At 41.1% G+C, this 19,228-nt stretch overlaps 1 protein-coding gene across 4 annotated transcripts in view; it reads right to left on the bottom strand.

Moving 5' to 3' along the window:
* The window catches only part of LOC139747054 (sorting nexin-14-like), a 163,144-nt gene extending 144,136 nt beyond the window's left edge, over positions 1 to 19,008 (bottom strand). For 2 of the 4 annotated variants that reach the window (XR_011712302.1, XM_071658832.1), the window contains exons 1-4: positions 18,818 to 19,008; positions 15,856 to 15,924; positions 13,423 to 13,624; positions 1,928 to 2,059 (exon numbers count right to left, since the gene is read on the bottom strand). Coding sequence is in view for 3 of the 4 variants with exons in the window: in XM_071658832.1 (XP_071514933.1) it covers positions 1,928 to 2,059; positions 13,423 to 13,624; positions 15,856 to 15,924; positions 18,818 to 18,924 (510 nt within the window). In the remaining variant the exon portion in view is untranslated. The remainder of the gene's footprint in view (positions 1 to 1,927; positions 2,060 to 13,422; positions 13,625 to 15,855; positions 15,925 to 18,817) is intronic. The other 2 variants (XM_071658833.1, XM_071658831.1) reach the window with 1 other exon arrangement.
* Positions 19,009 to 19,228: the final 220 nt, after the last annotated feature.

The raw sequence follows: 19,228 nt of genomic DNA, 5'->3' as shown, positions 1-19,228 counted from the left end.
CAAACATCTCATTTCCAGCACATCCATCCTCCTGCGCACAACTCTATCCATAGCCCACGCCTCGCAACCATACAACATTGTTGGAACTACTATTCCTTCAAACATACCCATTTTTGCTTTCCGGGATAATGTTCTCGACTTCCACACATTTTTCAAGGCTCCCAAAATTTTCGCCCCCTCCCCCACCCTATGATCCACTTCCGCTTCCATGGTTCCATCCGCTGACAGATCCACTCCCAGATATCTAAAACACTTCACTTCCTCCAGTTTTTCTCCATTCAAACTCACCTCCCAATTGACTTGACCCTCAACCCTACTGTACCTAATAACCTTGCTCTTATTCACATTTACTCTTAACTTTCTTCTTCCACACACTTTACCAAACTCCGTCACCAGCTTCTGCAGTTTCTCACATGAATCCGCCACCAGCGCTGTATCATCAGCGAACAACAACTGACTCACTTCCCAAGCTCTCTCATCCCCAACAGACTTCATACTTGCCCCTCTTTCCAAGACTCTTGCATTTACCTCCCTAACAACCCCATCCATAAACAAATTAAACAACCATGGAGACATCACACACCCCTGCCGCAAACCAACATTCACTGAGAACCAATCACTTTCCTCTCTTCCTACACGTACACATGCCTTACATCCTCGATAAAAACTTTTCACTGCTTCTAACAACTTGCCTCCCACACCATATATTCTTAATACCTTCCACAGAGCATCTCTATCAACTCTATCATATGCCTTCTCCAGATCCATAAATGCTACATACAAATCCATTTGCTTTTCTAAGTATTTCTCACATACATTCTTCAATAGCCTGTTAAGGGTGAGGCACTAAAGGTTAAGATGAAGCAATGGAGTTCACCAGTTATGAAGACTCTATTGCCGTGGCTACCCCTATGAGGGAGTTCCAATTAGAACAGGTGTCAGAGATACTGATAGACAGCTAAGAAATCTGAAACTCCATGTTATACAGGGATATAATTATATATGAGAAGGGATTTCTTGTATTAAATGTAATTTTTCTAAATTAAAGTACAATTTTTTACAAAATACTGACAGGCAGCTAAGAAATCTGAAACTCCATGTTATACAGGGATATCACTATATATGAGAAGAGATTTCCTATATTAAATGAAATCTTTCAAAATCAAAGTAAAATTTTTTACAAAATACTGTAAACTGTAGATGGTTCTATTCTACTTCACTCATTCTATTTCCTCCTAAAGATCCAAGGAGAAAGGTTTCATGGATGGTGGATGGTATCACTCTCAGAGGATAGTCACTACATACCTATACGTTTCAACACATACATATATATACATACACAGACATATACATATCTACACATGTACATAATTCTACCTGCTGCCTTTAATCATTCCCGTCGCCACCCCACCACACATGAAATGCCAACCCCCTCCCCCCGCATGTGCATGAGGTAGTGCTAGGAAAAGACAACAAAGGTCACATTTGTTCACACTCAGTCTCTAGCTGTCATGTATAATGCACCGAAACCAAAGCTCCTTTTCCATATCCAGGCCCCACAAAACTTTCCATGGTTCACATGCCCTGGTTCAATCCATTGACAGCACATCAACCATGGTATACCACATTGTTCCACCCTCTTCTGCTCTCTCAACCACACTCTTTTTATTACCACATGTCTCTCATACCCTTTCATTACTTAATCAAAGCACCTCACACTACAGATTGTCCTCAAACATCTCATTTCCAACACATCCACCCTCCTCCACACAACCCTGGAAGATATGCTAGGCTGTGGCTCATTTTAAACAGCACAAAAAATATACAACATTCTGTGTGATATTACATGCCTTTCACCTAGGCAATGGCTCATTTTAAACAACACATAGAACTTACGATATTCTGTATGACACTGCATGCCTTTTACCTTTGAAAGTTTGCTGGCTAGTACAGCCACAGCATATCTGATGACATATCGGATCTCATCTGCCAGTTGATCATGGATGGATATCTCACGATACCAGCTGTATACATGATGGTCCAGGGCCAGGTTGAACAACTGTTAAGGTAAGAAATATACTATAAGCACCATCAGCATGAGGTTTGCAAAACATATACCTTTTTTCAAAATAATAATAACAGTAGGTTTACAGCTCTTGTATCCAATGAAACTACAAAAAAGAACACAGGAAGTTGACAAATTTTTCTAAGAAAATATAACAATTCATGAGACTGCCCTTTCTCCCAATAAAGTTTCTATTTGTACACAAATTTCCACTCCAGTACCACTTGGTAATCTGACAAATATTCTCATGCTTCAAACTATACTTCAGACAATGCCAAGTTTCTATTTTTCCTTCAACTATGCTTCCCTCCACTGCGACCTGCTCTTGTACTGTCATCTTAAGTACGATCCTTATAGTAACAATAGTTCTTAAAATTTCTATTGGTGCATCTTCAACTATATCACAGCCAAACCAAAATTCAGAACAGCTCAATGAGTGTTCCTGAGCAGTTGTATTGTACATATGTGGCAAGATAGCTAGTAATACACTAAACATGTCAGGGGGATAGGTCATCACCAAAAACCACCTCTGACACAACAAGCACCTCTAAAGGAAGAAGAAGCAAAGAAGTACGGCTGCCATGGGAGACACTTCACATGGGGGTCATCGGCTTCAATCCAATCCTTAATGTAGGCAATACTACACACATTTGGTCTTAACTACAAAAGAAGCTTGACTTTGAGGGATGCAATGATCCCCTGGCAAGGGAAGGAGGCAATGATCTGACAGCAGAATACAGGAAACAACTTATCATCCAACAAAAAGAAAGTACTCAGGCTACTCTCTAGATCAAGGAGTGAAACTCCTAGTCATTACCTCTATCCTGAGTGGTCAACAGGCAGGTAAGCTTTTCCTTTTTTTATTATTCAGAATTTAGAGAGAACAACAACAAACTAGAAGAAACAGTCAAAAATTCTTTGAAAAATTACCTGAAGTACATAACAAAAACAGAAAAAACACTCATAACCCTAAAACATATGAGTCTCAGATGTAAGCCAAAATCAACTGAAAAACATCAGAGGTGAAGAAATAACTTTTCTCAACTTCCTGGGTAGAACTCTTGCCCACATGACACAGTCATAACTAATGCATGATACAAGATCTGAATCAAGGGACAGTAAACGACAAACCATTTCCTAATAAGTAACTACCTGTGACGGGGAAATAGAGTGGAGGAGTACTTTTTTTTTTTTTTGCTTTGTCGCTGTCTCCCTCGTTTGCGAGGTAGCGCAAGGAAACAGACGAAAGAAATGGCCCAACCCACCCCCATACACATGTGTATACATACATCCACACACGCAAATATACATACCTACACAGCTTTCCATGGTTTACCCCGGACGTTTCACATGCCTTGATTCAATCCACTGACAGCACGTCAACCCCGGTATACCACATCGCTCCAATTCACTCTATTCCTTGCCCTCCTTCCACCCTCCTGCATGTTCAGGCCCCGATCACACAAAATCTTTTTCACTCCATCTTTCCACCTCCAATTTGGTCTCCCTCTTCTCCTCGTTCCCTCCACCTCCGACACATATATCCTCTTGGTCAATCTTTCCTCACTCATCCTCTCCATGTGCCCAAACCACTTCAAAACACCCTCTTCTGCTCTCTCAACCATGCTCTTTTTATTTCCACACATCTCTCTTACCCTTACGTTACTCACTCGATCAAACCACCTCACACCACACATTGTCCTCAAACATCTCATTTCCAGCACATCCATCCTCCTGCGCACAACTCTATCCATAGCCCACGCCTCGCAACCATACAACATTGTTAGAACAACTATTCCTTCAAACATACCCATTTTTGCTTTCCGAGATAATGTTTTCGACTTCCACACATTCTTCAAGGCCCCCAGAATTTTCGCCCCCTCCCCCACCCTATGATCCACTTCCGCTTCCATGGTTCCATCCGCTGCCAGATCCACTCCCAGATATCTAAAACACTTCACTTCCTCGAGTTTTTCTCCATTCAAACTCACCTCCCAATTGACTTGACCCTCAACCCTACTGTACCTAATAACCTTGCTCTTATTCACATTTACTCTTAACTTTCTTCTTCCACACACTTTACCAAACTCAGTCACCAGCTTCTGCAGTTTCTCACATGAATCAGCCACCAGCGCTGTATCATCAGCAAACAACAACTGACTCACTTCCCAAGCTCTCTCATCCACAACAGACTTCATACTTGCCCCTCTTTCCAAAACTCTTGCATTCACCTCCCTAACAACCCCATCCATAAACAAATTAAACAACCATGGAGACATCACACACCCCTGCCGCAAACCTACATTCACTGAGAACCAATCACTTTCCTCTCTTCCTACACATACACATGCCTTACATCCTCGATAAAAACTTTTCACTGCTTCTAACAACTTTCCTCCCACACCATATATTCTTAATACCTTCCACAGAGCATCTCTATCAACTCTATCATATGCCTTCTCCAGATCCATAAATGCTACATACAAATCCATTTGCTTTTCTAAGTATTTCTCACATACATTCTTCAAAGCAAACACCTGATCCACACATCCTCTACCACTTCTGAAACCACACTGCTCTTCCCCAATCTGATGCTCTGTACATGCCTTCACCCTCTCAATCAATACCCTCCCATATAATTTACCAGGAATACTCAACAAACTTATACCTCTGTAATTTGAGCACTCACTCTTATCCCCTTTGCCTTTGTACAATGGCACTATGCACGCATTCCGCCAATCCTCAGGCACCTCACCATGAGTCATACATACATTAAATAACCTTACCAACCAGTCAACAATACAGTCACCCCCTTTTTTAATAAATTCCACTGCAATATCATCCAAACCTGCTGCCTTGCCGGCTTTCATCTTCCACAAAGCTTTCACTACCTCTTCTCTGTTTACCAAATCATTTTCCCTAACCCTCTCACTTTGCACACCACCTCGACCAAAACACCCTATATCTGCCACTCTATCATCAAACACATTCAACAAACCTTCAAAATACTCACTCCATCTCCTTCTCACATCACCACTACTTGTTATCACCTCCCCATTTGCGCCCTTCACCGAAGTGATTGGTTCTCAGTGAATGTAGGTTTGCGGCAGGGGTGTGTGATGTCTCCATGGTTGTTTAATTTGTTTATGGATGGGGTTGTTAGGGAGGTAAATGCAAGAGTTTTGGAAAGAGGGGCAAGTATGAAGTCTGTTGGGGATGAGAGAGCTTGGGAAGTGAGTCAGTTGTTGTTCGCTGATGATACAGCGCTGGTGGCTGATTCATGTGAGAAACTGCAGAAGCTGGTGACTGAGTTTGGAAAAGTGTGTGGAAGAAGAAAGTTAAGAGTAAATGTGAATAAGAGCAAGGTTATTAGGTACAGTAGGGTTGAGGGTCAAGTCAATTGGGAGGTGAGTTTGAATGGAGAAAAACTGGAGGAAGTGAAGTGTTTTAGATATCTGGAGTGGATCTGGCAGCGGATGGAACCATGGAAGCGGAAGTGGATCATAGGGTGGGGGAAGGGGCGAAAATCCTGGGGGCCTTGAAGAATGTGTGGAAGTCGAGAACATTATCTCGGAAAGCAAAAATGGGTATGTTTGAAGGAATAGTGGTTCCAACAATGTTGTATGGTTGCGAGGCGTGGGCTATGGATAGAGTTGTGCGCAGGAGGATGGATGTGCTGGATATGAGATGTTTGAGGACAATGTGTGGTGTGAGGTGGTTTGATCGAGTGAGTAACGTAAGGGTAAGAGAGATGTGTGGAAATAAAAAGAGCGTGGTTGAGAGAGCAGAAGAGGGTGTTTTGAAGTGGTTTGGGCACATGGAGAGGATGAGTGAGGAAAGATTGACCAAGAGGATATATGTGTCGGAGGTGGAGGGAACAAGGAGAAGAGGGAGACCAAATTGGAGGTGGAAAGATGGAGTGAAAAAGATTTTGTGTGATCGGGGCCTGAACATGAAGGAGGGTGAAAGGAGGGCAAGGAATAGAGTGAATTGGATCGATGTGGTATACCGGGGTTGACGTGCTGTCAGTGGATTGAAGCAGGGCATGTGAAGCGTCTGGGGTAAACCATGGAAAGTTGTGAAGGGCCTGGATGTGGAAAGGGAGCTGTGGTTTCGGGCATTATTGCATGGCAGCTAGAGACTGAGTGTGAACGAATGGGGCCTTTGTTGTCTTTTCCTAGCGCTACCTCACACACATGAGGGGGGGGAGGGGGATGGTATTCCATGTGTGGCATGGTGGCAATGGAATGAATAAAGGCGGTCCAGAGTGTGAATTGTGTGCATGGGTATATATGTATGTGTCTGTGTGTGTATATATATGTGTACATTGAGATGTATAGGTAGGTGTATTTGCGTGTGTGGACGTGTATGTATATACATGTGTATGGGGGTGGGTTGGGCCATTTCTTTCGTCTGTTTCCTTGCGCTACCTCGCAAACTGGGAGACAGCGACAAAGCAAAATAAATAAATAAATAACATGTTAAAAAGCCATGGTAACATCACACAGCCTTAATTTACACCTAGATGTATAACAAACGTTCATTCAACTCTCCATCCATTCTTACACATACATTTGCTACTCCATAGACAGTTTTCACCCCATACAAAAGATGTCCCCCTACCACACATATCCTAAACACATCCCATAAAGCATTCCACTTGACTCTGTCAAACACTTTTCCAGATCCATGAAAGCTGCTTAGAGCTTCTTCTCTTTTGCTAGATACTTTTCCAAAATAATTTTCACCCCAAAATCTGATCAACACATCCCCTACCTTTCCTAAAATCCTCTTGTTCCTCATTTATTTTGTATTCAGTCACTTCCATTATTCTATGTAAGAAAAAGAAAAAAATCAACACTCAAACATACACTTTTCCTGGAAAAAATTAAAAGACTTATTCCCCTACAATTGCTTCTACATCCTTAGCAACTTTTCCTTTGTTAAAGAAACAATAATAGTTTTTACCTAATCCACAGGCACATCCTTTTGTTTCCATGCTAAATCACATATCAAAATGCACCCACTCTGTCACACTTTCTCCATACTTCAGATTTCAGCCTCATTATCGTCCCTTTTTACCTCCCTACCAATCAAATGCCTGTGCACTTGTATACTCTTCATTCCATCTTTCATATCCAAGCATATAACAACTGTTGCATCACCTTCTCCCAAATTTCATCAGTTATTTAAAATACTTCTTCCATCTTCTTTCCACTTCCTCCTTTGATTCAGCAACTTCCTTCCTTACCTCACATAAACATGTGTATTCTTACATTATCTCTACCCTTTTCACCTCCTTTGAGTACAATTTCTTATATTTCCTAAACCTTCCATTCAACTTTCTTCCAAAACCTTCATCAACTCTTCCTTCGCTTTCCTCGATCGCCGTTGTTTTTGTAACATTCCACTTTTACATCTTATGTTCTTTCCTCCTCCTTTGCTGAACTCTGACAGGGACATTTCTTTCCAGCAATCTACCAAATACCTTCTCTTCTTTTCCACTGCATTTCTATCTCATCTATCTACCATGCATTTCCCATTTCACTCCTACATCTCATGACCTTGTAATCAGCTACTAATTCTACAATCTTAAACAGCCTTTCACTATACATTTTAAACACTTCATTCTCACATGACTGGAATTTTACATTTCGTGCAATTCCATTCTTTCTCATGCATTCCATTCTTTCTTACTCACATATCCTCTTTGCTAATCTTTCCCCACTCATTCTCTCTATGTGACCAAACCATTTCAATACACCCTCTCCTGCTCTCTCAACCACACTCTTTTTATTACCACATGTCTCTCATACCCTTTCATTACTTACTCGATCAAACCACCTCACACCACATATTGTCCTCAAACATCTCATTTCCAGCACATCCATCCTCCTGCGCACAACTCTATCCATAGCCCACGCCTCGCAACCATACAACATTGTTGGAACCACTATTCCTCCAAACATATCCATTTTTACTCTTCAAGATAACGTTCTCACCTTCCACGCAATCTTCAACACCCCAGAACCTTCGCCCCCTCCCCCACCCTATGATCCACTTCCGCTTCCATGGTTCCATCCGCTGCCAGATCCACTCCAGATATCTAAAACACTTCACTTCCCCCAGTTTTTTCTCCATTCAAACTCACCTCCCAGAAGTATGGCCAGTATTTCTATGAACACAATAGACATAATATGAAGTTGACTTGAAGATGCTGTAAATCAATTTCTATCACGTTACCTCTTCTAGTGCTTCATCCACACTTTGTGGTACTGTAAAGTTGACATGTATGTGTGCAGTACTTGGGCAGAAGTGGCTGGATGCTGCCGCTGACAACGTTCTCCCCACAGACTGGAAAGGAAACGTTTGGTTAAAATTCCCCTCTACCGTCAGGTTTTTCTTGCCCAGGATATACCAGCTAGGAGATTGGGTACTTGCTTCCCATCACTGCAAAATATGTATATATTTGTATATTATATCATACTTGATCGCCATTTCCCTTGTCAGCGAGGTAGCACCAGGAAACAGACGAAGAAAGGCATATCCACTCATATACATATTTATCTATTAATTCATTATACTTTGTCGCTTTCTTCCGTGTTAGCAAGATAGCGCACAGAAACAGACAAAAGAATGGCCCTACCCACCCACATACACATGTATATAAATATACGTTCACATATGCATATATACATACCTATACATTTCAACGTATACATACATATACATACACAGACTTATACATACATACACATGTACATATTCATACTTGCTGCCCTCATCCATTCCGTCATCAATCCACCACACATGAAATGGCACCCCTCTCCCCACGTGTGTGCATGAGGTAGCTCTTGGAAAAGACAACAAAGGCCACTTTCGTTCACACTCAGTCTCTAGCTGTCATGTGTAATGCACCGAAACTACAGCTCCCATTTTTGCTCTCAGAGATAAAGTTCTTGCCTTCCACACATTCTTAAATGCTCCTAGGACCTTTGCCCCCTCCCCCATCCTGTGACTCACTTCCGCTTCCTTGGTTCCATCCTCTGCCAAATCCACTCATAGTTATCTAAAACACTTCACTTCCTCCAGTTTTCTCCATTCAAACTTACCTCCCAATTGACTTGACCCTCAACCCTACTGTACCTAATAACCTTGCTCTTATTCACATTTACTCTTAACTTTCTTCTTCCACACACTTTACCAAACTCAGTCACCAGCTTCTGCAGTTTCTCACATGAATCAGCCACCAGCGCTGTATCATCAGCGAACAACAACTGACTCACTTCCCAAGCTCTCTCATCCACAACAGACTTCATACTTGCCCCTCTTTCCAAAACTCTTGCATTCACCTCCCTAACAACCCCATCCATAAACAAATTAAACAACCATGGAGACATCACACACCCCTGCTGCAAACCTACATTCACTGAGAACCAATCACTTTCCTCTCTTCCTACACGTACACATGCCTTACATCCTCGATAAAAACTTTTCACTGCTTCTAACAACTTTCCTCCCACACCATATATTCTTAATACCTTCCACAGAGCATCTCTATCAACTCTATCATATGCCTTCTCCAGTTCCATAAATGCTACATACAAATCCATTTGCTTTTCTAAGTATTTCTCACATACATTCTTCAAAGCAAACACCTGATCCACACATCCTCTACCACTTCTGAAACCACACTGCTCTTCCCCAATCTGATGCTCTGTACATGCCTTCACCCTCTCAATCAATACCCTCCCATATAATTTACCAGGAATACTCAACAAACTTATACCTCTGTAATTTGAGCACTCACTCTTATCCCCTTTGCCTTTGTACAATGGCACTATGCACGCATTCCGCCAATCCTCAGGCACCTCACCATGAGTCATACATACATTAAATAACCTTACCAACCAGTCAACAATACAGTCACCCCCTTTTTTAATAAATTCCACTGCAATATCATCCAAACCTGCTGCCTTGCCGGCTTTCATCTTCCGCAAAGCTTTCACTACCTCTTCTCTGTTTACCAAATCATTTTCCCTAACCCTCTCACTTTGCACACCACCTCGACCAAAACACCCTATATCTGCCACTCTATCATCAAACACATTCAACAAACCTTCAAAATACTCACTCCATCTCCTTCTCACATCACCACTACTTGTTATCACCTCCCCATTTGCGCCCTTCACCGAAGTGATTGGTTCTCAGTGAATGTAGGTTTGCGGCAGGGGTGTGTGATGTCTCCATGGTTGTTTAATTTGTTTATGGATGGGGTTGTTAGGGAGGTAAATGCAAGAGTTTTGGAAAGAGGGGCAAGTATGAAGTCTGTTGGGGATGAGAGAGCTTGGGAAGTGAGTCAGTTGTTGTTCGCTGATGATACAGCGCTGGTGGCTGATTCATGTGAGAAACTGCAGAAGCTGGTGACTGAGTTTGGAAAAGTGTGTGGAAGAAGAAAGTTAAGAGTAAATGTGAATAAGAGCAAGGTTATTAGGTACAGTAGGGTTGAGGGTCAAGTCAATTGGGAGGTGAGTTTGAATGGAGAAAAACTGGAGGAAGTGAAGTGTTTTAGATATCTGGGAGTGGATCTGGCAGCGGATGGAACCATGGAAGCGGAAGTGGATCATAGGGTGGGGGAAGGGGCGAAAATCCTGGGGGCCTTGAAGAATGTGTGGAAGTCGAGAACATTATCTCCGAAAGCAAAAATGGGTATGTTTGAAGGAATAGTGGTTCCAACAATGTTGTATGGTTGCGAGGCGTGGGCTATGGATAGAGTTGTGCGCAGGAGGATGGATGTGCTGGAAATGAGATGTTTGAGGACAATGTGTGGTGTGAGGTGGTTTGATCGAGTGAGTAACTTAAGGGTAAGAGAGATGTGTGGAAATAAAAAGAGCGTGGTTGAGAGAGCAGAAGAGGGTGTTTTGAAGTGGTTTGGGCACATGGAGAGGATGAGTGAGGAAAGATTGACCAAGAGGATATATGTGTCGGAGGTGGAGGGAACAAGGAGAAGAGGGAGACCAAATTGGAGGTGGAAAGATGGAGTGAAAAAGATTTTGTGTGATCGGGGCCTGAACATGAAGGAGGGTGAAAGGAGGGCAAGGAATAGAGTGAATTGGATCGATGTGGTATACCGGGGTTGACGTGCTGTCAGTGGATTGAAGCAGGGCATGTGAAGCGTCTGGGGTAAACCATGGAAAGTTGTGAAGGGCCTGGATGTGGAAAGGGAGCTGTGGTTTCGGGCATTATTGCATGGCAGCTAGAGACTGAGTGTGAACGAATGGGGCCTTTGTTGTCTTTTCCTAGCGCTACCTCACACACATGAGGGGGGAGGGGGATGGTATTCCATGTGTGGCAAGGTGGCGATAGGAATGAATAAAGGCAGAGTGTGAATTGTGTGCATGGGTATATATGTATGTGTCTGTGTGTGTATATATATGTGTACATTGAGATGTATAGGTAGGTGTATTTGCGTGTGTGGACGTGTATGTATATACATGTGTATGGGGGTGGGTTGGGCCATTTCTTTCGTCTGTTTCCTTGCGCTACCTCGCAAACGTGGGAGACAGCGACAAAGCAAAATAAATAAATAAATAACATGTTAAAAAGCCATGGTAACATCACACAGCCTTAATTTACACCTAGATGTATAACAAACGTTCATTCAACTCTCCATCCATTCTTACACATACATTTGCTACTCCATAGACAGTTTTCACCCCATACAAAAGATGTCCCCCTACCACACATATCCTAAACACATCCCATAAAGCATTCCACTTGACTCTGTCAAACACTTTTCCAGATCCATGAAAGCTGCTTAGAGCTTCTTCTCTTTTGCTAGATACTTTTCCAAAATAATTTTCACCCCAAAATCTGATCAACACATCCCCTACCTTTCCTAAAATCCTCTTGTTCCTCATTTATTTTGTATTCAGTCACTTCCATTATTCTATGTAAGAAAAAGAAAAAAATCAACACTCAAACATACACTTTTCCTGGAAAAATTAAAAGACTTATTCCCCTACAATTGCTTCCTACATCCTTAGCAACTTTTCCTTTGTTAAAGAAACAATAATAGTTTTTACCTAATCCACAGGCACATCCTTTTGTTTCCATGCTAAATCACATATCAAAATGCACCCACTCTGTCACACTTTCTCCATACTTCAGAATTTCAGCCTCATTATCGTCCCTTTTTACCTCCCTACCAATCAAATGCCTGTGCACTTGTATACTCTTCATTCCATCTTTCATATCCAAGCATATAACAACTGTTGCATCACCTTCTCCCACATTCATCAGTTATTTAAAATACTTCTTCCATCTTCTTTCCACTTCCTCCTTTTGATTCAGCAACTTCCTTTCCTTACCTCACATAAACATGTGTATTCTTACATCTATCTCTACCCTTTTCACCTCCTTTGAGTACAATTTCTTATATTTCCTAAACCTTCCATTCAACTTTCTTCCAAAACCTTCATCAACTCTTCCTTCGCTTTCCTCTATCGGCCGTGTAACATTCCACTTATACATCTTATGTTCTTTCCTCCTCCTTTGCTGAACTCTGACAGGGACATTTCTTTCCAGCAATCTACCAAATACCTTCTCTTCTTTTCCACAGCATTTCTATCTCATCTATCTACCATGCATTTCCCATTTCACTCCTACATCTCATGACCTTGTAATCAGCTACTAATTCTACAATCTTAAACAGCCTTTCACTATACATTTTAAACACTTCATTCTCACATGACTGGAATTTTACATTTCGTGCAATTCCATTCTTTCTCATGCATTCCATTCTTTCTTACTCACATATCCTCTTTGCTAATCTTTCCCCACTCATTCTCTCTATGTGACCAAACCATTTCAATACACCCTCTCCTGCTCTCTCAACCACACTCTCTTTATTACCACACATCTCTTTTACCCTTTCATTACTTACTCGATCAAACCACCTCACACCACATATTGTCCTCAAACATTTCAATTCCAACACATCCACCCTCCTCTGCACAACCCTATCTATAGCCCACGCCTTGCAACAATATAACATTGTTGGAACCACTATTCCTCCAAACATATCCATTTTTACTCTTCAAGATAACGTTCTCACCTTCCACGCATTCTTCAACACCCCCAGAACCTTCGCCCCCTCCCCTACCCTATGACTCACTTCCACTTCCATGATTCCATTCGCTGCTAAATCCACTCCCAGATACCTAAAACACTTCACTTCCCCCAGTTTTTCTCCATTCAAACTCACCTCCCAGAAGTATGGCCAGTATTTCTATGAACACAATAGACATAATATGAAGTTGACTTGAAGATGCTGTAAATCAATTTCTATCACTTACCTCTTCTAGTGCTTCATCCACACTTTGTGGTACTGTAAAGTTGACATGTATGTGTGCAGATACTTGGGCAGAAGTGGCTGGATGCTGCCGCTGACAACGTTCTCCCCCACAGACTGAACAGGAACGTGGTAATTCCCCTCTAACGTCAGGATTTTCTGCCCCAGTAAATACAGCTAGGAGATTGGGTACTTGCTTCCCATCACTGCAAAATATGTATATATTTGTATATTATATCATACTTGATCGCCATTTCCCTTGTCAGCGAGGTAGCACCAGGAAACAGACGAAGAAAGGCATATCCACTCATATACATATTTATCTATTAATTCATTATACTTTGTCGCTTTCTTCCGTGTTAGCAAGATAGCGCACAGAAACAGACAAAAGAATGGCCCTACCCACCCACATACACATGTATATAAATATACGTTCACATATGCATATATACATACCTATACATTTCAACGTATACATACATATACATACACAGACTTATACATACATACACATGTACATATTCATACTTGCTGCCCTCATCCATTCCGTCATCAATCCACCACACATGAAATGGCACCCCTCTCCCCACGTGTGTGCATGAGGTAGCTCTAGGAAAAGACAACAAAGGCCACTTTCGTTCACACTCAGTCTCTAGCTGTCATGTGTAATGCACCGAAACTACAGCTCCCATTTTTGCTCTCAGAGATAAAGTTCTTGCCTTCCACACATTCTTAAATGCTCCTAGGACCTTTGCCCCCTCCCCCACCCTGTGACTCACTTCCGCTTCCTTGGTTCCATCCTCTGCCAAATCCACTCATAGTTATCTAAAACACTTCACTTCCTCCAGTTTTCTCCATTCAAACTTACCTCCCAATTGATTTGTCCCTTAACCCTAGTGAACCTAATAACATTGCTCTTATTTACATTTACTCTCAGCTTTCTTCTCTCACACACTTTACCAAACTTAATTACTAACTTCTGCAGTTTCTCACACAAATCAGCCACCAGTGCTGTATCATCAGCGAACAACAACTGACTCACTTCCCAAGCCCTCTCATCCACAACAGACTGCATACTTGCCCCTCTCTCCAAAATTCTTGCATTCACCTCCCTACCAATCCCATCCACAAACAAATTAAACAACCATGGAGACATCAGGCACCCCTACCGCAAACCAACATTCACCGAGAACCAATCACTTTCCTCTCTTCCTACACGTACACATGCCTTATATCCTCAATGAAAACTTTTCACTGCTTCTAACAACTTGCCTCCCACACCAGATATTCTTAATACCTTCTACAGAGCATCTCTATCCACAACATCATATGCCTTCTCCAGATCCATAAATGCTACATACAAATCAATTTGCTTTTCTACGTATTTCTCACATACATTCTTCAAAGCAAACACCTGATCCACACATCCTCTACCACTTTTGAAACCACACTGCTCTTTCCCAATCTGATGCTCTGTACATGCCTTCACCCTCTCAAACAATACCCTCCCATATAATTTCCCAGGAATACTCAACAAACTTATACCTCTGTAAGTTGAACACTCACTTTTATCCCCTTTGCCTTTGTGCAATGGCACTATGCAAGCATATATCCTCTTTGTCAACCTTTCCTCACTCATTCTCTCCATATGTCCAAACCACTTCAACACACCCTCTTCTGCTCTCTCATCCACACTTTTTATTACCACACAAATCTCTTACCCCTTTCATTACTTTCTTGATCAAACCACCTCACACCACATATTGTCCTCAAACATTTCATTTCCAAAACATCCATCTTCCTCCATACCACCACATCTATTGCCCATGCCTCACAACCCTATAATATTGATGGAACAACTATTCCTTCAAACGTACCCATTTCTGCTCTCAGAGATAATGTTCTCTCTTTCTACACATCCTTCATCACTCCCAGGACCTTCATCCCCTCCCCCAGCTTATGACTCACTTCCACTTCCATGGTTCCATTCACTGCTAAGTCCACTCACAGATATCTAAAACACTTCACTTCCTCCAATTTTTCTCCATTCAAACTCACATCCCAACTAACTTGTCCCTCAACCCTGCTCAACCTAATAACCTTGCTCATATTCACAATTACTCTCAACTTTCTCCTGTCACACGCTATCCCACAGTAAGTCACCAACTACTGCAGTTTCTCACTCGAATCAGCCACCAGTGCACAACACTGATTCACTTCCCAGCCCTTCTCATCCCCATCTGTCTGCACATTCGCCCCACTCTCCAAAACTCTTGCATTTACCTCCCTAACCACCTTCACTGGGTACCAATCACTCTCCTCTCTTAGAACTCGTACACATGCCTTACCAATTTCTTAATTCAAGAGAACTCATTCATGGGGAGAAATCAGTCTTTAACCCATATTCTAAATAATACTAAAAAAAAACCTGACTCACCGAAATATTATGAAAGGTAGGACAAGTCCAGTAAGGAGGGAAACAATCAGCAGAGGTCCTACCAACAAACTGTAAGGAAACAAAGATATGAGTGCATTTCTAAAATCAATGTGACCTTCATCATCTTATCTATATAATCTAAATCAGATATAATCAAAGTTTACATCAGTGACAGTACTTTCATCATCAAAATCAATATTTCTGATTATTTTGTCATTAACACCACATTCCCTCATGAGGAATCAACTACCTAATCCACTTTCCCTTGGATTTGTCCATTTCAGGCTCCTTCTCACACAGCATCATTATACCTCTTACCTCTAAGACCTTTACTTTCATAATTGTCCCACACTTCCTGCATTAGTGATGTAGTGTCAGGAACAGACAAAGAAATCACTATAATCCTTGGCACAGCATCATTATACCACTTATCTCTAAGAATTTTAACTTCACACTTGTTCCCCACTTCCTGCACTAGCGAGGTAGCATCAGGAATGGATGAAGAAATTACAGTAATCTCTCATACACAGCATCATTATAACTCTTTTCTCTAACAAGTTTACTTTCATATTTGTTCCCCACTTCCTGCATTAGTGAAGTGGCATCATAAACACAAAAAAATAAAGTAATCCTTCAAACACAGCATCATTATACCTCTTATCTCTAAGAATTTTACATCTTGATACAAAATTACATTCCTCTTTTGACCATATTCCTTCATTTCTCAACTCCAGTTTCTTCTTTAAATCAATTTGTTCACCTGGTGCCCTTAAGACTATCCTAATGGCATTGTTTTGAATCACATCTAGGGCTTTTTCCCCAGTTTCCACAGATGTAGGCTGTTCTGGAGAAGCATAGTCAACTGATTATGTAATTTAAACAATATATAATGTACTGACTATATGTCATCATTACTAAATGAGTGACATAAATAATAATAGCAAGCCAGGAACATTGGGGTGACATCTATCATTATTTCTCTTGTTTGGAAATTTTACTTTTCTTTTTTTAGGTATGTCTCTATATGTATGTACTGAGGTTGAATACATATATATGTGTCAGAGGTGGAGGGAACAAGAAGTGGAAGACCAAACTGGTGGTGGAAGGATGGAGTGAAAAAGATTTTGAGTGACTGGGGTCTAAACATGCAGGAGGGTGAAAGGCATTCAAGGAAGAGAGTGAATTGGAATGATGCAGTATACTGGGGATGATGTGCTGTCAAATCATGGAAAGGTCTGTCGGGCCTGGATGTGGATAGGGAGCTGTAGTTTCGGTGCTTTACATATGATAACCAGAGACAGTGCATGAAAGTGGCCTTTTTTTTGTCTGACTTCCTGGTGCTACCTCACTGAAGCAGGGGGCAGTGATGCTGTTTCCTGTGGGGCAGGGTAGCACTAGGAATGGATGAAGGCAAGCAAGTAAATGTACATGAGTATATATGTATATGCATATATATGTGCATGCATAAGTGTATGCATGTATATGTGCATATACTGATTTATTTTATATTTATCTATTATACTTAACCACTGACTCCCATATTACCGAGGTAGTGCAAGGAAAGAGACGAAGATATATATATTATATATTCATTATTATACTTAACCGCTGTCTCTCGCGTTAGCGAGGTAGTGCAAGGAAACAGACGCAAGAATGGGCCAAACCCACCCACATATCAACATACACATACACAGACATATACATATATACAAATGTACATATTCATACTTGCAGCCTTCATCCATTCCCGTCGCCACCCTGTCACACATGAAATAGCAACCCCCTGCATGCGCATGCGAGGTAGCGCTAGGAAAAGACAAAAAAAAAGCCACATTCATTTACACTCAATCTCTAGCTATCATGTGGCTATCATGTGTAATGCACTGAAACCACAGCTCCCTTTCCACATCCAGGCCCCATAAAACTTTCCATGGTTTACCCCAGAGGTTTCACATGTGATTTTGAATAATCACGTTTACCAAATGGCGTCCTAGCTTCGTCTCTTTGATGTATATCAACTGACTTATATTTCTCTCATGTCTCCCCTGATGGTGTGATTATTACATGAAAGTGCACTTGGGAACTTATTGCGTTTCATTTTCCCTGTGGACTCATAGGGATATATATATATATATATATATATATATATATATATATATATATATATATATATATATATATACATGGTTTCTTTCATATCTATCCCTTGCTTCCCGTATCAGGAAGGTAGCACTAGGAACACATGAAGAATGCCACATTCACTCATCCATTCTCTTACTTTCTTGTGCAGTGCACCGAAACCACAGCTTCCTATCCACAACCAGGCCCCACAGACCCTTCCATGGTTTCCTTCAGCCACTTCACATGCCCTGGTACAGTCGCTTGTTTCTTGCTCTTCATATTCTTATAAGATATTCCTTCAAATGTCAAGCGAAAAATGGTTTATCACTTAACTTTTTGGTGGATATCCTACAATTGTTTTTGAGGGAGACAAGTCTGGTAAGAGCTTCAGGACATGATTTTTACTTTTTTGAATGGCTACATATCTTTCTTGACATCAAAATTTGTTCAACCGGCTCATATGAAAAAAAGTGATATGGGTGATCTGAAAATACGTTATTTCGATATATTTCGGCACATTTCTGGATTTTTTCGTTCCGAAATAATGCTTCCTTGGTCCCACTTTAATGTGTAATACCATTGCAAAGTTGGTGTCCTTAAACTTTTCCCTTGGTTATTTCTATGGATACATTCTCATGCATCTAATTTAGTGTTGCCTTTTATATATGGTACTTCCGTAGTATTCTTCGTCTCATATCTACCTAGGTGTCCCATTGCTATAAAGCAATCATATCGTACCACAAACCAAGTGAGAATGATGGACGGATGCCTATGAAATTAACCAACGCATATTTCGAACCCATAAATACCGTCTATAGTAGAAGTGATTTATCGTTCTTACCTAATAAGAGCTGAAATTACGATACTAGTGAAAAGCACTATTGTAGATAGGATCATCACGTATCTGTCCCTTAAAAGGCCAGAGAATTTGACGTTTTCGACCTCCATTATCAAACATTATTTACAATTGAGGAAGACGACGTAGGTCGCTTACTATAGCAAGCTCCTGACGCCCACTGGATAATCTGTGCAAATATCAAAACGTAAAAAATATAGGACAGTTAAGTAACATCTTTAAACAGTTACTTAGTTTGTTGTGCACTGATTTTTGATAACATTATTATATAAAATTACGAAAATCTTATCACGGATCCATGATCAATGAACTCATTCCACTTAGATTACAGTCTGTTAAGCTATCGTGGGTAAATTTTGGTTTTCTGGTGTTGAATTTGTCCTTTTTTATATCTAT

Source organism: Panulirus ornatus, chromosome 67, assembly GCF_036320965.1.
Source record: "Panulirus ornatus isolate Po-2019 chromosome 67, ASM3632096v1, whole genome shotgun sequence".
Classification (NCBI taxonomy): domain Eukaryota; kingdom Metazoa; phylum Arthropoda; class Malacostraca; order Decapoda; family Palinuridae; genus Panulirus; species Panulirus ornatus.
This window is presented reverse-complemented; position numbering and strand designations above follow the sequence as displayed.